The sequence below is a fragment of the Urocitellus parryii genome, chromosome 10 (assembly GCF_045843805.1).
Source record: "Urocitellus parryii isolate mUroPar1 chromosome 10, mUroPar1.hap1, whole genome shotgun sequence".
NCBI classification, from domain to species: Eukaryota; Metazoa; Chordata; class Mammalia; order Rodentia; family Sciuridae; genus Urocitellus; species Urocitellus parryii.
This window is the reverse complement of record NC_135540.1, coordinates 15727979-15746677: the sequence shown is the minus strand read 5'-3', so window position 1 is coordinate 15746677 and position 18699 is coordinate 15727979. Positions and strand designations below refer to the sequence as shown.

Genomic DNA, 18699 nt, shown 5'->3' with positions numbered 1-18699 from the left:
AACCCCCAGCACCACACACACACAGATAAGTTTTAAAAAATAAGTCCTACTACTGGCCATGTTTTATTGAAACTGAAGCTCTTTAATTTCTGGCAATGAAGGATTAATAATGAGGAGCTAATAAATAATAAAATGCCTTCCTATACTCTTGTTAATTCCATGGAATGAATGATCCAAAACAAAAATTGAATGTAATTCAAAGAATATTGTGGAATTCCAAGAAAAATATAAAATATCTTCTATAATTAAATTACTTTTAAAAATACCTAAAAGGCTTTAGAATCCAAAAGTCAGATCATTTTAAATAAGTTTGAAATTTTTAAAAAAATATTATGATTACAAATAATAAGAACCAAACTCTGGATAAAGGTAAATTAAAACAATCGTTTGTCCCAAAAAGTAAAACCAAAATCAGACATTATTAAAACATCTGACCTCAGACATGCATGCAATGGCTAGCTCTAGGAAAGAACACTAACTGGTTCATGGAAGTAAATACTTGACCTTGGCCTTTTAGATTTTATCCATCCTCAACTCCTGGGGAGTTCTTTTTATAATTTTTTAAATTTTTATTATGTATGCTCAGGATTGAACCGAGGACCTCAAACTGAACAAGTGCTCTACAATGAGCAGCCCTCCACCTGGGATTTTAGCTGAAATGTCTCAACTCTGTGTTCTTTTGCGTGTGTCCCAGTTAAAGCTTTCTTCCAGGCTATTATGGTAAGCTGACTGTCACCATGCCTTCATCCCCTGTGTCCTTCCCCCTGCTGTTGGAATTCCCAGTATAAAGATGATCTCACTCCCTTGCTAAATGCTTTCATTTTGTACTCATTACATAAGTATTAAAGTTCAAATGCTTTTGTGTGGCTGTAACAGCTATCTTCATTTTTCACTTCCTTCCCCTGCAATTACTTCTCCTCCACAATGTGGAAATGACTTCTCCTTTTCAGTTGTTGGTCTTGGGAGGGCCTCTGGCTCTAGCCAGGCCAATTGAGTTCATCCTAGATATTTCAACGTGGGCTGGCAATCAGTTCATCGATCTTGGGACAGCTGCAGCAAGCAGAAGTTCATACGCAATCAGTGGCCACATCTTCTGCCAAATAACCAGAAACATGCAGAAATCCAGTTGTAAGGAAGAATGAAGATGTACAGAGAAGCTGGGCTCAGAGTTAGGAACCTGAGTGTCAATCCCAGCTCTCCTGAATCCAGGGAAAAACTTTATCAGACCATTACAATGTATTCTCCCTTGTGGGCTGATTTAAACTGTTTCCAAAACCTGCACTCAAATCAGCCCTAAACCACTGCACATGGCACCTTGGCAGTTTAACCACATCCTATCAGCCAGCTTCATTTCCCGGTGTTCCGACCACACCACCACCCCAACTACTCAACCATTAGCCATTCTCTCCAAGTTCAGTTCCCAGTCTTCTGGTGCACCCACCTGGGCTGCAGATTTCTCCTGTTACAAGACTGCCTCACATCTACCTCAAGGTGCAGCAACTATGTCCCCTCAGCTACAAGGTTTTGGATTATCTGCTGTTTCCTTCATCTAAGTCCATTCTGTGCTCACTGTCCTTTGTATATGCTTCTTTGATTACATTTACCACATTGTATGGTAGAATTCCTACTTGCTTATATCCTACTTTGCAAGTTCTTACAGAACAGTCTTACAGGTCTATGTAACTCCACTTTTACCACCACTGGGGCACACATGGCAGATGCTTGATTAAACGTTTTCCACGATCAGCTTATTCCAAGTGAGTCAACCTTTGTCCCCCAGGTGCCTCAAAAAGACATGACCAACTCTTTGACTCCACAGATGACTGAGAAAGCAGTCATTCACTAGTGTAATTGTTTGGACACAAAAGTAACTTGTGGATTAAAGTGACCAGAGGCCCCAAAGCCCCAGGCTCACTCTCCTCAAGGGCCTGAATTGCAGTCTTATACCTCGAATAGCTTCTGTCCGTCCACGTTTTTTATAGTTGCATCTATTCATTCTGCTGAATTCTTTTATGTCCAAATAGATGTCAACCACTTTTATAGCATTTTCTGCTTACAATTAAGAGTTCTGACTACCCCTACCCACAATGCTTGGAACCAGAAGTATTTTGGATTTGGGAGTTTCTCTGGACTTTAGAATATCTGCATAGACTTTACTGCTGGGTGAATATCCCTAATCCAAAATCCATACATTTTTGAATGGAAAAAGTTTTGGATTTTGGATTTGCAGATTAGGCATTTTCAACCTGTGTACATATATTATCTGGAAAGTGAGGTGGGGGAGAGGGATTCTTAAAAAATTTTATATTCAACCCAGTAAACAAAACAAAACACCATTTCTTCATAACAAAGATGATTTATTGAACTTCATGGATAAATGTAACATACTTTTCTACAATAAAATTATTCAACTTTAGATTTCTTGAGGAAATATGTTATTAGCAATATACTTTCATTAAAGCATTGTTAACAACAAACTACATTAGATTCTGGGGTAGTTTCCTTTGGTGTTCTCAAAGATTTTTCTAAAACATACCTGATATATCAATTAAAAGTGAGAGTTAAAATAAATTCACAGACTTACAAAATGTGTGATTTGTGCTTAAAAAAATTTATAATTAGTTATTAGATAGTCACCATTTTGGAAGTGATTTCAACAGTCAATAAGATGTTTTATAAATATTTTGGAATATCTAAAAGCTTTATCCCCATTCAACTGATAACATACCAAAAATTAAAATGTAAGTTGTTGCAAATGATACAAATATTTTAAAATTAATAAATTATTAAAGTGAAAAAATAAGTCCTTTCACAGAAGTATAAAGGACACTTAGTACTAACTTCTTACAAAAAAGAAAGTTAAATTACTTCTTTTTAAAATCATAATAACAGTACTGAAAAAACACAAATGTGCTTGGAAAGTCTATAAATTTTCTTCCCCCACTTTAGGAAATGTTCTGAAAAGCAACAGATTCCCTTCTTTAAAAAACTACTACAGCCATCACAACTACTCCAGCTGTCGTTTTACTATAAAAATAGTTACAAATCAATGTTAATTTAGATAAAGGTAAAAGGATTTTTATTTTTTAATTCCAGCATGATTAAGAAAAATGGATTAATTAATCTTAAATACAAATAAAGCCAATTTGAGCCCTAATACTTAAAGCTGAATATTTATTATAATCACTACTTTCATTTAGTTTATTTATAGAATGATATTTTTTTTTTTTTTGGTAACTAAATTATCCAGTTAGGATCACCCTAATGATTAAACAGAAAATCCTAAACTAGATTAGAGGACATGTTTAATTGGTTTTCCACATTCTGCAAATATTTTAAGTACAATCATCTTTTTGGCTTACTTTCATCTAAAATTCTCAAGGGCAGCAAAGTGTCAGAATCAGTTTATGTGCACACTGCAGTTCAGTCCATGGCTTATATTCCATTTACGTAAAGAGCTTCATAGTCAAACGTGCTCTTTTCTATGTGCAAAGTCTTAAATTCAAAATTAAAATACTTAGGGCAAAAAATTTTGAAATATTCTTTCCATCACCGAGGGAACAGACGATATCTAACTTATTTTTTCACAATGAGGAGGAACTGTTTATTGTGACCATAAGTTTCAAACATTTTAAAAATTGATAATACAATACTATTACAGAAATATACACAGACTCAAATCAATTAGAGCAATGCCCTCGGAGCTACAATCCAAACGCAATCTGAGTTCACCCAGCACTTAGTCATGAAGTTGCTCAGGGTGACGGGGAGCAAGAAATACCAGGAACCCCTGTCACCAAAACCCCACCCCAAAGTTACAACTCCTCAGATGCTTTCAATTCGTTTTTTGCTGCTAAAAGATGATAAAATGAAGTATAAAGCACCTTGTGAAGTCACAGCATCTGCCCTCACACCGGACTTAACATCAGGAGGTGTATCCTGAACAGATTTTCTTTTTCAGTCCCAGGAGCGTGGGATGGAAGGGTTCCTGACTGGCACTTCCAGCATCGCTCCCTGGAGGCCTCCTTCATGGGGCTCTCCATGGGAAGAGCTGGTATTCCTCCTAGCCTTGCTTCATTGTCAATCTCACTTCAAAACCAACTTTTCCCTTGTGTTGTCACAGTGACAAACTTGACTAAGTGGATACACAATACAAAAGTAAGCATGACACTGATAACAGTGAGGTTTCAGGATGATCCATTATATTTGAGATTAAATCTTAAGACTTATCACTGTCATTCTTCAAAAGCATTTTTAGTCAAAATGAGATAGTGCAATAAAGCTGTTATTTAGCACCAGCATGTCACTGCAGGCTTTGCTTCAGGTTTCAGGATAATTCCGTTATCAGGGGGTTGACTAAGCATTAATGGTTTGTGGCTCTTAAGCTTATGAGCCAAGGTCATAAATATAGCTTCCACATGGTCATTATCATTGGGGTTTTTAGCAGAGGTTTCAAACAAAGGCATACTGTGTGTGTCAGCAAATTTCTGTGCCAAGTCTGTGGGTACCTGAATGGCACTTCTCAAGTCACATTTATTTCCAACGAGAATCCGTGGTATATCATTTGCCAGCAAATGCTGTTTGCATTCCTCGATCCAAGATGGCAGGCTGTGAAAACTAGCCATGTTGGTCATGTCATACACGAAGACGACAGCGTGCACATTTCTGTAGTAGTGCTGTACCATGCTCTTCCTGAACCGCTCTTGTCCTGCCGTGTCCCACAACTGGATCTTAAAATGGAAAAAAAAAAAAAGAAAGAAAAAGAAAAACAGAAAGTCTGTCAAGAAATGTCCTCATTAATGCGTGGTCTCTGGGAACACCCAATTCGCGATGCCTGACTGCTCTCTTCTGGAGCCATCCAGTGTGGCCTCTGGGATCCAGATTGCACGACACTAGCAGAGTACCCCACAATTAAATCCCAGTACAAGTGGCAGGACAAATATTTCCATTTGGCATTTTCTAAATTTCATTACATCAAATTTGCTCTGATAAGAATCATACCTCAAAAATTTATTTTAAAATGTTAAGAGAAAAATATATTGGGTTTTAACAAACATTTAACTCCTATAAATTTGGTTATTGTATGCTCCTCTGTACCTTTCCTAGTCTAACTTAAAATATTTAGACTTAAGAAACATGGTGATAAGAGGTCCAACCCTCAAACCAACACACATACACATTCTGTAAGGTATGGGTCACTTGAAAATTTTAAAGTGCTAAACACTCAAATTATCTAATTATCTAATTCTAAACATTTCTTTCAACAAAACTATCTCAGTATCTCCTAGTGGGAACACGGAAGGGATCCAGGGCAATGATGTCCATGGCCAAATGTAAGCCATATCATGATTCACGTGAAACAATGAATAAAACAAAGTGAAACAATGAATAAAACAAAGTTAAATGCCGAGGGTACCTGTCATGCAGATTTACTTAGATAACTTTATACTGAAAGATTTGCATGACATCTAGACAGAGTAAGCGCTGAAAGCCTGAACTAGTAATTTCTCACACAGTGATGTGGAAATAGAAGGAAACCACCTGAGGGGACACCGTACATGGCCAAAATGTAGATTAGAAGGTATGAACTCCTCAGAATTTGCCCGCTGGTATGAATGGTAAGTCCTTTTACTTTTGTTCCAGGCAAAAACAAAAGATACTATACAATCTTGATTTCCTGTGTTCTCCTAGCACTGGGAGGTGGGGGTGATATAATTCTAGCCAATTTGAAGATAGTCCTCTCATTATGGGTTTCCAGGAAAACTACTGCTTTTATGATTAAAAAAAAAGGGGGGGGGGGGAATTTGGGCCATGCATGGTGGTGCACACCTGTAATTGCAGCAACTTGGGAGGTTGAGGCAGGGAATCTCAAGCTTGAGGCCAGCCTCAGCAAATTAGTGAGACCCTGTCTAAAAATAAAAAAAATAAAAGGGCTGGGGATGTGGCTGAGTAGTTAAGTGTCCCTGGGTTCAAACCCCATTTTACCCCCTGCCAAAAAAAAAAAAAAGAAGAAGAAGAAGAAGAAGAAGAAGAAAGAGCATTTAGCACCGTCTCCTGCTCCTCTCTTACCCTTTCCCTTTCTGCCTGGCATGGGATACAATGCCTGGAGATACAGCAGCCATCCTATGCCATGAAGCCAGACCCACAAGAAAGGCACAGCAGAAGCATAAAGCTAACTCCCAGCTGGCGGGTGCCATCAGATGGACCTCTGGTATCCTGAGTACATGACAAAAGCAAGACCTCATATGGATAAACTGCACAGCTGAATTTCTCTTCCATGTGGCTGAATACCATCCAAGTATTACTTCCTATATACCACTTGAAACCTATGCTCCTCACACTCACATAAATCAGAAAGCACAAAGTTTTCTTCAGTACTGCACAAGACCGTGTCTCAAAGTGAATCATCATAAAATACACATTTTGTGATATGAACAACATAATTAACAGATGGGTCATAAAGACTCAGTGTCACATAAATCATTAGCTGTTTACAAAGCACACTAACAACTAACATCAACAAATATTTACTCAATACCTAGACCAACCTGTAGGTTATGGCTACACTTTTAGGCCTTAGTGCCCTCAATGATAAAAGGAAAGCTAGTTCCAGACCTTACAAATGAATACTAAATACTAGCTACATGACTTTGCAGAGAGCCAATAAAACAAATGTATAATTCTTTAAAAATACAACTTATGGGGCTAGGGCTGGGGCTCAGTGGTAGGGCACTTGCCTAGCATGTGTGAGGCACTGGGTTCAATTCTCAGCACCACATATAAATAAATAAAATAAAGGTCTATCAACAACTAAAAATATATATAATTCATTTACTTTCCTTCCTTCCCTCCCTCCTTCTCTCCCTCCTTTCATGGCCTTGCACTCGCTAGGCAAATGCTCTACCTGCAAGCTACAATCGAAGCCTTTTTATTTAATTCTGCAACAGTCCCACTAAGTTGCTGAAGCTGGACTCAAACTTGCATTCCTCCTCCCTCAGGCTCCAGAGGAGCTGGGATTACAGGAGCATACCCCACACCCAGCTACAACTTTCCTTTTCTAAAAAAATTCACCTTTTTTTTTCACCCCAACTAGCATGCTAAGAATAAAAACACTCTATGTAGGGCTGGGGATGTGGCTCAAGCGGTAGCACGCTCGCCTGGCATGCGTGCGGCCCGGGTTTGATCCTCAGCACCACATACAAACAAAGATGTTGTGTCCACTGAAAACTAAAAATAAATAAATAAATAAATAAATAAATAAATATCAAAAACTTCTCTCTCTCTTCTCTCTCTCAAAAAAAAAAAAAAAAAAAAAGACTCTAGTAAATGACCTAAATTGAACTAACTGATCATTGAAAAAATTTTTTTAAAAAAAACACTCTATGTACAATTAAACATGTTTCAAACTATAGAAGTCAGACTTTTCTTTGGCCAACTGATTTTCAACAAGAGTCTCAAAACAATTCAGTGGCAGTTAGGGGAGAATAGTTATTTGAACACAAGGGACAACAATCAAAAATGAGATTGGATCTCTACTTCTAAGCATATGCAAAAACTTTCTCAAAATGGATCAAAGACCTAAATTGAAAAGCTAAATCTTTAAGATGTATAAGAAGAAAACATGGGGGTAAATCTTTGTAACCTTGGACTAGATATTGGTTTCTAGATACGATAAATAAAGCATAAACCGCCAAAGTAAAGGCTAAATCAGACTTCATCAAAATTAAAAATGTTTGTGCTTCAAGTCACTATCAAGCAAGTGAAGACAATTCCCAGAATATGAGAAAATATCTGCAAATAAAATCTATCTGAAAAGGGTCTAGTAGCTCACACCTCAGTGATAAAAGATACATAAATAAAAATTTAAGAATCGAGATGTTTCTCCAAAGATAACGCAAATGGCCAACAAGCACTCGACATCATTAGTTATCAGAGATATGCAAACCAAAACCACACTGGGGACCGCAGGTGCAGCCCAGTGACTGGGCACTTGTCTGGCATGCATGAGGCCCTGGGTTCAATTCCCAGCACCCAAAACAGTCTAAAACTTCAGAAATTAAAATCACAATTAAATACCACTCTACATGTACTAGGAGGGACATAATCAAAAAGACAATCACCAATGTTGACAATAATGTAGAAAAAGCAGAATTTTCACACTTTGATGAGGAGGACATATAATAGCACAGCCATTTTGGAAAGCAGTTTGGCAGATCCTCACTAGAGTAAAACAGCTTGTTATCCAGCCACAAAAAGGAGTAGTACTGACACATGCCATAATGAGAACGAACTCCCAAGAAGGCTAAGTGAAAACACAAGATATGTTCTGTAGGATTCAGTTTATGTGAACTATATATAATATATAGATTCAGGAAGACAGAGCACAGATGGGTGGTTGTCTGGGCTGGGGAAGGAGAGAGACCATCTACTGTTTCTCTTTGGAGGAAGGGAAATAATTCTGTCACTCTACAGAGGTGGTGCCTGCACATCGTGTATATTCTAAATGTCACTGAATTGTTCACCTGAAAATAGTTTCTTTTAAGTTATTTGAATTTCACCCCAATAAATCAGGAGGAAAAAGGCTAAACAGAGACTTAACATATGATCCAACAATCCTACTTCCAAGTTTACACCCAAGAGAAATGGTTCACATAAAAATGTGAACAGAAATGTTCCCAGCAGCATTATTCATATTTATCAAGAGGCAGAAATAATCCAAATACCCACCAACTGATGAAGGAACAAAATGCGGTGTGACCACGCTGCAGAACCTTACCTGGTCATTAACAGAAATAAAGTACTGGTACACGTGCAGCATGGGTGAATCTAGAAGACTTTCAAGGGGAAGAGGCTAGACATAGAAGGCCACAGATTCTAAGATTCTGTCTACATGAAATGTCCAGTCTAGGCAAACTTCTGGGGTCAAGCAGATTTATGGTTGCCAGAGTGTGAGGGAAAAGGGATAGGGAAGGACTATTAATGGAATAAGACTTCTTTCTCCAGTGAAATGTTCTGAAATTAGACACTGAGATGGTTGTAGCCTTGTAAATACACTAAAAACACCATACACTAAAAACTGCATATTTTTAAAGTACTAGGTATTTTTTTTTTTTTTTTTGGTACAAAGGATTGAACCCACAGGTGTTCTACCCATGAGCTACATCAACAACCCTTTTTGTTTTGAGATAGGGCCTCCACTCAGTTGCCCAGACTAGACTTGAACTTGTGATCCTCTTGCCTCAGCTTCCAAAGTAGCTGGGATTATAGGTGTGTGCCCCCACTAAAAAGGAGAATTTTGTGGTATGTTAATTATATCTCAAGTTTTAATGAAAAAAGAAACTTCAAGCTCTTTCTTTAGCATTTAGAAGGACATTGTGATTTTGATAACAAATCTAATGATCACATAAAAGCTATCCAAATAAACTGGAGCTGAGTTTTCTCTTTAAATAACATTTCCCGTTGTTTGGGTATTCAAAATTCACTCAAATAATAAAGGACAATTCGCAAGGTTTTAAGTATACTCACAGGGGCTGGGATGGAGCTCAGTGGTACAGCGCTTGGCTGGCATGCACGAGGACCTGGGTTCCACCCCAGCACGATGCACACAAAAGTATACTCAGGTTAAAAACAAACAAAAAGCAGATAAAAAGAAAATATATACCCAAACACTAACAATGGCTGTCTTTGAGGCAACTCCCCCTTTTAATTCTACCTTTCTGAGCACACATTTCTTTTATAAAAACAAACTCAAACTTAAGAATTTTCACCCACAGAAACCCTTTAATTTGGGATACCGATGCAGTAGTTCGCACCTCTACCATGGGTCCTGCTGGAAACCCTATGCATTCCAATCTACCAAGACTTTGAGGAAAGACAAGTATGACAAAAAACTTCAGCTGATGCGTCACTTGGCTTTCAGAGGCTGTTTAATCTTAAAACCAGGGCTAACATTATGGGTCCATTCCCCCCACGTTTGAGCAAAGAAGTCTTTTTCACCCCCCCTCAGGACTGGGGAGGCAACCCACTTGCTAGGCAAGTGCTCTACCACTGAGCTGCACAACCAGCCCTTACTAAAACTTTTTTGTATTTTGAAACAGGGTCTCAATACATTGTCCAGGCTGGCCTTGAACTTTCGATCTTCCTGCCTGGCTGGGATAACAGGTGTGTGCCACACCCAGTTGGGAAGAGAAGCTTTACTATCCTTCTCCTCCCTGTCTCACCAGTTACTGTCTCTCCCAACAATGGAAGGAGCCTTGGTAATCTACTAATTATTTCTCTGGAGCTTCACACATCAGGGTACCTTCCAGGGACTAGGCTAGATCCTTTACATGTATCACTTTCCTATGTTCAGTGCCATGGAGTAACTACCCAACCTCGAAGCAAAGAAGAGGAAGCCAAGGTCTACCAAATTAAGAATTCACCCAAGGGGTTACAGCTCAGTGGTAGAGCACTTGCCTCTCATGCATGAGGCACTGGGTTCAATCCTGAGCACCACATAAAAATAAATAAATAAAGACATTGTGTCCATTTAGAACTTAAAAAAAAAAAGATTCACCCAAGGTCACAGAACTACTAAGTCTTAAGGCCAAGATTCAAACCTGGGCTGCCTGATTCTACAGTGTGCAAAATGTTTCCGGAAATCTAATGTCCATTCCTGCTTCTGTTAAAAGCACCTCACTCTCCCTGGGGAACCATCCCTTCCCTGCTTTCAATTCATGTGAGCCCCTGGCTCTTAGGTTAGGCATGTGACCTAGACCTGACTAGGTAGCACTGCACCCCACACCATCACCGCCCCGGTTTAGGCAAACAGAGAAACTAACTTCTGCTACCACGCAGGCCTTTAGCACCAGACCTCAGCAATTTCCAGTCTGTCAGATGACACCCAAGCTCTCCACCAGTCTGTGAACCAAGGGGTCACAAATTAAGATTCTTCACAGGGTGCCCCAGCTGCTAATACTCCAGTTCACTGAATCCAAGGGACCAATTAGGTCTTCTAACCACCAACACATTTTAAGAGATAAAGTATTGATTTCTTTCTTTTTTTTTTTTTTTTTTTTTTTGGTACCCAGGGATTATCCCAGGGGCACTGCATTATCTCCAGCACTTTTTTATATTTTATTAGTGATAGGATCTTACTGAGTTGCTTAGGGCCTTGCTAAGTTGAACTTGTGATCCTCCTGCCTCAGCCCTCCAAGTCTTAACTTAATTCTTTTAAGGTACAAGTTGACTTCAAACTTCTATTCTCTATAGCTACATCAGGCATTTTGTTCTTATCTTTGCTCCACACTTCACCTTCATATCCATAACGATCTCCCTATGCTCCAACCCCATGGTCCTAGCAACCAATCAGACATTTTCACTTGAATATGCCACCAAACTCCTGGCTAAGACAGGGGCTTAGGCTGGGGTAGTGGCTCAGTGGTAGAGCATTCACCTAGCACATTTGGGGCCCTGGGTTCAATCCTCAGCACCACATAAAACAATAAATAAATAGGTACTGTGTCCAACTACAACTAAAAATAAAAATAAAAATAAAACAGGGGCTTATAAAATTCAAAGTTCCAGAAAACGCCCTTAGTCTCTAATTGTGCCACTTCCAGTCACCCAGACTCAACCTCATTGCTGAGTCATCACCAAAAGCCAGCTAGTTAAACCTTGAGCTTCATCTTCAAACTACCTTTTTTTTTTTTTTTTTAATTTAGCTCTGTCTTTTCATGAGCTTCTCTTATCAGTTCAACTCTGCATTTCCAGAGCAGACTGCCAATGGGTCTCCTGTCTCTATACACTCAACACTTATCCAGGGTACCTACCTACTACGTGGTTTAGGTATGAGGCTAGACACGGAGTCCATGGGATAACTAGACATGGATCCCACCTCAAATCTAACGTAGCAAGGGAGCGTGACACACATATAACAGTGAGATGGAGGTCACTTACAGGGTCTACAGGGAGTGCACTTGAGAAGAGTGGAGGGAGTCCTTGATGGAGATCACAGACTTGAGTAAAGAATGACATGTGGTCAATATGGGAAGGGGGATATTCCAAGCAGAGAGTGGGGGAAAGAAGAAACAGGGTCCAATATATCGTTTGCTCGACCATAGGATATGTGAAGGAAATAAGTGGGAAATAATGTTAGAAAAGCAGCGTGGAAGCCAGGCGCCACTGTGGCGTCCACCTGTAATCCAGGCTGCAGGGGAGACTGAGCAGGAGGATCTCAAGTTCAAGGCCAGCCTGGGCAATTTACCAAGATCCTGTTTCAAAAAACAAAACAACAACAATAGCAATGAAGGAAGGCTTGTGCTATTTTAATAATTGGAATTTTATAACATAAGGCGGGGAAAATTTATCTCCCTGGATCCCACTAGTCTGGCATTTTAGGCAACAATGAACAAAATAGAAGTTGAAGAGTAGGTGTGGGAGCTCATCTGGCTTGCTGTGACAGTTCAGAGATCTGGAAAAAACACTTGAGCTAGGATTTTGAAGCAGGAGAAATTATGCAGCTAGATGACCAATTGGATTTAGAAAGCAAAGGAGAGGGGCTAGGCCTCAGGAAGAAGAGCATGAACTGGGTGAACTCTGAGTTTCATAAGTTTGATTTGTCAGGAAATCTTATTGTCTTTCCCAGCCAGATATCTAAACATCAGACTAGGGGTGTGGCTCAATGGTAAAGCACTGTGTAGCATGCTTGAGGCCTTGTGTTCGACCCCCAGAACTAAAAAAAAGAGTAATAAAATTTGAAAATCTTTCTTAGATTACAGGCCACATAAAAACCAGCAGCAGACCATTTTTGCCCCTAAGCACAGTTCAGGAACCCTTGCAATAGTTTGTAATTCTTTATATTTAACAAAATGTCTTTTTTTTTTGGCTAACTATTACTCATCAAATATTTGATTCACTAACAGGGGCAGAGGAGCCTGGTTTTTCCCCTTAAGTTAATATTAACATCTTGTATTTAACATGGCAAAATTTCTTTCCTACTTTTACAAATAAGGAAGCTATTGAAATGTTCAAGCAGGAGCTACTGACCCCAAATGGGAGGATTAATTAAATCTAAAAGCACGAGGCTTTTTATAATGTGTCTGCCATAGATAAGAGAAAGAAATATTGCTAGTCCGGATGGCGACAAATGTAGGGAAGGAGCATATGGCTTACAGTTGGGAGATTCGATTTAAAAGTCAAATGCATCTTTATTTAAGGGATTACTTCTATAAATTCTATTCAACTCCCAAAATTCTGCAAACAAGACTTTCTACTTTCAATTATATATACATAGTGCCTAGAATTAGCTTAGTGAATACAAACTTTCATTTCATGAAGCATTTAAACTGAAAGGGCACTGCTTTAAATCATGGGCTCTGAAAAATTTTCCAGTCCACAATTATGAAAACATTTTAACACAATATCTCACTTTAACCAGACAAAAAAAATATCTGGAATGTCATTGTATTAGTAAAGTAGTATAGAATTCTCCAGCTTAAGACCAAAAAATTTTAAGAAATGCCAGTTAGATCCGGCGTACGATATTCCAAGGAGACATGAACATGACATGAATATTTCATCAGCGCTTATGATTCACAGGTTAGCAAAACCAGGGAAGCAGCAGTAAATGGGATAAAGATTTTCTCTATCAATTTTCAGTTAAAAAAAAAAAAGGCACTAGTGGGCTAGGGTTGTGCTCAACAGTAGAGCGCTCACCTAGCATGTGTGAGGCCCTGGGTTCAATCCTCAGCACCACATAGAAATAAATAAAATAAGGGTATTGTCTCCACCTATAACTAAAAAATATATATATTAGGGGCTGGCATTATGGCTCAGTGGTAGAGTGCTCCTCTAGCACATGTGAGGTCCTGGGTTCAATCCTCAGCACCACATAAAAATAAATAAATAAAATAAAGGTATTGTTTTAAAAAAATGGAGAAGAATATGGCACATTAAGTGTATATTTAAAATATATATATAAAACAAAATAGGCACTAAAAAAGTTTTGTTCTTTCCAACATAGCTGCCATCTTTTTCTACTACAGAAGCCTCAGAATATTTCTGTAATCTTTTCACCCATAAAATCTCAAGTCTTGCTGGGCACAGTGGCACATGCCTGCAATCCCAGCTACTTAGGAGACTGAGGCAGGCAGATCCCAAGTCTGAGGACAGCCTCAGAAAATTAGGGAGGCCCTAAGCAACTTAGTGATACCCTGTTTCAAAATAAAACATAAAAAGAATTGAGGATGTAGCTCAGTGGTAAAGTACCCCTAAGTTCAATCCCCAGTAAAAATAAAACAAAACAAAACCCTTAAGTCTTACAGATGAAGGCAAGACACCAACACACAAAACAAACAAAACAAAAAGAACCAACACACAAAACAAAGTTCTCAGCTCCATCCTGCCCGTGGGTCTGGCCTACAGATCCCTGCCAGTCCTCGGCCCTGTAGTTAAGTATTCAACAACTTTATACACTGGACATACTGTGTAGTTTTTTGGTATTAATAACTCTTAAAATCTGCACCTGACTCATCTGTGAGCAATTTTCCAGTCCAACTTTTGGGAGAATTTCTCTCCCCTTCAGCTCTCTACTCGTGCCCTCCTCTACCTCTAGTTTTCTTCTTTGGGCACTAACCCTAACTCCAACCCTAATGGTAACAAGCACAAAAAGTAATGTTCAAGACATCAGGAAAGGCAGTCTATCTACAGACATCAACTATGAACCTGGTACTTCATATATGCTCTCATTTAATCCTCCTATCAGTCTGATAAAGTATTACGATCCTAATTTTTCAGATTCTGAGAAGTTAAGGAATCTGCTCAAGGACCAGGGTGACCAACTATCCCAGTGTGCCTTAGGGGTTCCTAATTTTAAAACCTGTACAGTCTCAGGCAGTTGATCACTCTACAAAGAACACATAGTCTATCTTAGTCCACTATGTGTTGCTTTTCTAAAGAATCCTGAGACTGAGTAATTTCTAAAGTATAGAGGTTTATACAGCTAGTACTTCTGGAGGCTGGGATGTACACACACGGAGCCCAGATCTGATGGGGGTCTTTCACTGAATTACAACAAGGTGGAGGGCATGCATGGTTGAGGCAGAACAAGCCTGCTTTTACAACAAAGCCACTCCATGATAACCCATGAATCCATGAACATATTGACCCATCATGAGGACAGAGCCTTCATCACCCAATCGCTTCCCAAAGGACCCATACTCACATATGCTAACATATGAATTTGGAGATTAAGTTTCCAACACATGAATCTGGGGGTCTGGGGAACATACTCAAACCATACTTTCTTTCTTTTTATTTTTTTTGGTACTGGGGATTTAAATCAGGGGTATTTTACCACAAGCTACATTCCCATCCCTTTTTATTTTTTATTATGAGACAGGGTTTCATAAGTTGCTGAGGCCCTCATTAATTTGCTAAGACTGGCCTCAAATGTGTGATCCTCCTGTCTCAGCCTCCCAAATCACTAGGATTACAAGTGTATGCCACCATGCCTAGTTCTTAACCTTTCATAGGTTCATATTTGAACCCAGGTTGATTGGGCTCCAAAGCCTGAGAACTTTCTCCAAGAACTCCTGTTACTCCCACTATAAACTCTCAAACTTCAGAAGCCACATTTTCTTCCCCACAGGCTTCTGAGCTTACTCTAATTTTGGTAAATGATTAGTCTCTCCTTATTCTGTTTTCCTCTACAATGTTCACTTTGTTTTTCTTTTTCTTTTTCTTTTTTTTTTTTTTTTTTAACAGTGCTGGGAATTAAACCCAGGGCTTCATGCATACTAGGCAAGTACTACTGGATAATAAAAAATTAATGTACAATTAAAAAGCAAAAGAGAGCCAGGGGTAATAGCACACGCCTGTAATCCCAGCTGCTCCAAGACTGAGATAGAAGTATCGCAAGTTCAAAGCCAGCCTCAGCAACTTAGCGAGGCTCTAAGCAACTTAGTGAGACTCTGTCTCAAAATTAAAAAAAAAAAAAAAAAAATTAAAGGGCTAGGGATGTGGCTCAGTGGTTGAGCACCCCTGGGTTTAATCCCTGGTTTAAACAAAACAAACAAACAAAAACAAAAAACAAAAAAAAAGCAAAGGGGGCTACAGAAAGGTTGATTTCTTTTACCTCAGCCTATTTCTCCTTTACTATTATTAACAGTAAAAGCCCTTTGCGGGTGGGATAGGGCAGTAATTAGGGAACTGAAAAACCAATTGTGCCTGCCTCAAGGATATAAGGGCAAGATGACCCAAGAAAGCCTGTTCCTACCCATCTCCAACTGGCCTGAGGTAAAGATGACCACCAATTTAAAGCAGAAAGTAAAATCTATAGAGTAAGGAAGGCAGGGCAGTTCCTGTGCTCCCTATGTCCTAAGGAGAGATATTAAGTGGTATTTAATGGGCGTTTGAAAGGAAGTGTGTCTAAGGTGTATACCGTCAGGAGGTCTCAGCCTTGTCATTGATCCTCAGGCACCAGTGCCCTCATTCCAACCCCTCAGGACCCTAGCCCTCCTCAGACCTAATACCATCTCTAATATTACTCAGTGACCCAGTATCAGGAGCCACCAGTAACGACTTCAAGGTAAAAAAGAATTGAGAGAGGATCTGGGCTGGTATTGAGATGCGGTTTCCAGCAGGGCACAGTGGCACAGGTCTCTAATCAATCCCAGCTACCTGGCAGGCTGAGGCAGAAGGATCACAAGTTCAGGCTGGCCTGGACAACTTAGGGTAACACTCTCTCTATAAAAAGTGCTGGAGATGTAGCACCAAGCCCTGGGTTCCATCTTCAGCAATGTCAAAAAAAAAAAAAAAAAAAAAAAAGATACCCTTTGGCACCCAAATAGGAATTTTCATACACAGAATGTTTTTTTGTGGGAAAATGGATTATTCCAAACAAATCAATGTCATACAGAAACTCCTGTAGCAAAACTATGGAATTACCTAAGTACTTCCTCAAAGGCAACAGGCTTTACTTCCACAATACTTTGGGCAGTGCCTGAATGAATGCTCAATAACTAACGTTATTTCCTCTGCTTGATAAATTTCACTGCTTTTCCTTCGGTCGTATTTCACTGACTCCCACCCAGCATATGAGACACAGCCAATAAGTCAGTAAATACTCTCTACATTCTTGATACTCAGAGAGTGGTCCACGGGCTCGCCGCATCTGCGTCATTTGGGGGGCTTATCAAATCAGAATGTGCATTTTTTAAAAAACAAGATTCCCAGGCAAATCGCATGCACATCAAAGTTAGAGGAACACTCCTTAGAATTTTGCTGTATATAAATTCTTCCAATCTCTACTCCAGCGTAAAAAAAAAAAAAAAAAAAAATTCTACAGAGGGCCCGAAATCAGCCCACGGAGGGGTTGGGACACTTGTCACGCGGGGCGTCCTTCTCCCTGACAGTCCCCCATCCGCTCACCTTGATGCGCTCCCCATCAATCTCCACCGCTCGCTCTCGGAAATCCACCCCGATGGTGGCCTCGGTGCGGTCGGGGAAGCGGCCGGCGCAGAAGCGGTAGGTCAGGCACGTCTTGCCCACATTGGAGTCGCCGATCACGATGATCTTGAAGATGCGGGAGCGGGCCGGAGGCAGGCACCCCGAGCCCCCGGACACCGTGCAGCTGGAGGAGAAGCTTGCCTCGAGCGACGACTCCATCTCCGAAGCCATTCTCCCGACCCGCCCCCAACTGAGGCGGAGGAGAGGAGACGCAGAGAGGGGGAGGATTACGCCACCGCCACGAGCGCGCCCAGCCCTCTACCCCGACTGCGCAACGTCCCGGGTGCCGCCGCCGCTGCCGCCGCCGCCGCCGGCCGCGCAGCGCGCGTGCGCACCTCCCGCCCCGCCTCGCACAGGTGTGGCGCCCGCCGCCGCCGCCGCCGCCCCGCCCGCGCAGGCGCCCGCAGCGCGTGGCTCCGCCCCTACCGCGCTCGCGCCGCAGCCCGTCAGGCCCAGGGAGCGCGGGGCTGGAGCGGGGCAGGCCTTCTGCTTGAGGACGGCAGAGCACAGCGCCTCCGGCCCCGCACCCGCCACGTCCGAGGTTGCCGCCCTCCGGAGGAAACCGCGCGAGTCCTCCGGGGCGGGGAGGAGGGGACCGCCGAGAGGAAGGAGGTGCCGCCGGGCTCTCTCGCGAGAGGGCCCGGAGCCGCCTTGGCGGGGGCGTGCGCCTGCCCAGCGACGGGGAGGACGTCGGCGGGCTCTGCGGGCGGCGGGCTCCGTGGCTTGCAGCTCGGGCCGCCCTCGGTCTCGCGGGCGCCTTCTTGTCAGTGAGCCGGCGGGGGCTGGCGCCCAGGGCCCGAGGCTTCGTCCCACGGCCACGTGCAGGTATCCGGGGATCCTGGCGCCCAGGGCCCTGTCGGCCAGTATCCCAGGTCCAAAGGTGGAGCAAGTCACCTGAGGGCCACTCGGGGGCCTGTGACCCCAGCCTGTCTGGTGAAAATAAAACCCATTGTGCCCCAGTTGTGTGTTAGCGTCTGGGCGGCGATGATGTAGTGGTTAAATACCAGCGCACCCGGGTCGGCTGCCACCGGAGGGTGTTAATAGGTGAGACCGGCAGCCTTAAGGAATGGCCTAGAATTCTTCGGAGGAGACCTACTATACGTTGTCGTACAAAAGGTCCCAAAGGGCAGACAGACCGCTTTTTGTTAAGAGTGCTGCCTTGTTTTGCAATAACAAAACTATTTTACTTTCTGTTTTGAGCAGATGGTGATG

General features: G+C 41.4%; 2 protein-coding genes across 3 annotated transcripts in view; one reads left to right on the top strand and one right to left on the bottom strand.

The window, feature by feature from the left end:
- Window positions 1-792, top strand: part of Setd7 (SET domain containing 7, histone lysine methyltransferase) — a 74688-nt gene extending 73896 nt beyond the window's left edge. The window contains exon 9 of the transcript XR_003300552.2: window positions 587-792. The gene's annotated coding sequence lies outside the window, so the exon portion shown is untranslated. The remainder of the gene's footprint in view (window positions 1-586) is intronic.
- Window positions 793-2374: 1582 nt separating this feature from the next.
- Rab33b (RAB33B, member RAS oncogene family) lies at window positions 2375-18434 on the bottom strand. 2 transcript variants are annotated; one of them, XM_026386187.2, is made up of 3 exons: window positions 17914-18434; window positions 17410-17677; window positions 2375-4730 (listed from the first exon to the last, which is right to left on the bottom strand). In XM_026386187.2, the coding sequence occupies exons 2-3, from the start codon at window positions 17656-17658 to the stop codon at window positions 4290-4292; spliced, it is 690 nt and encodes a 229-aa protein (XP_026241972.1). In that variant the 5' UTR covers window positions 17659-17677; window positions 17914-18434; the 3' UTR covers window positions 2375-4289. The 2 variants fall into 2 exon arrangements, with proteins under 2 accessions (XP_026241972.1, XP_026241971.1); XM_026386186.2 differs by lacking the exon at window positions 17914-18434 and having other exon boundaries at window positions 17410-17785.
- Between the last annotated feature and the right edge of the window lie 265 nt (window positions 18435-18699).

Coding starts and splice junctions, on each gene's coding strand:
- Rab33b (XM_026386187.2), bottom strand. CDS start 17,658: ATGGCTTCGGAGATGGAGTCGTCGCTCGAGGCAAGCTTCTCCTCCAGC. Junction 4,731..17,409: donor TTGATGGGGAGCGCATCAAG/GTGAGCGGATGG, acceptor TTCCATTTTAAG/ATCCAGTTGTGGGACACGGC.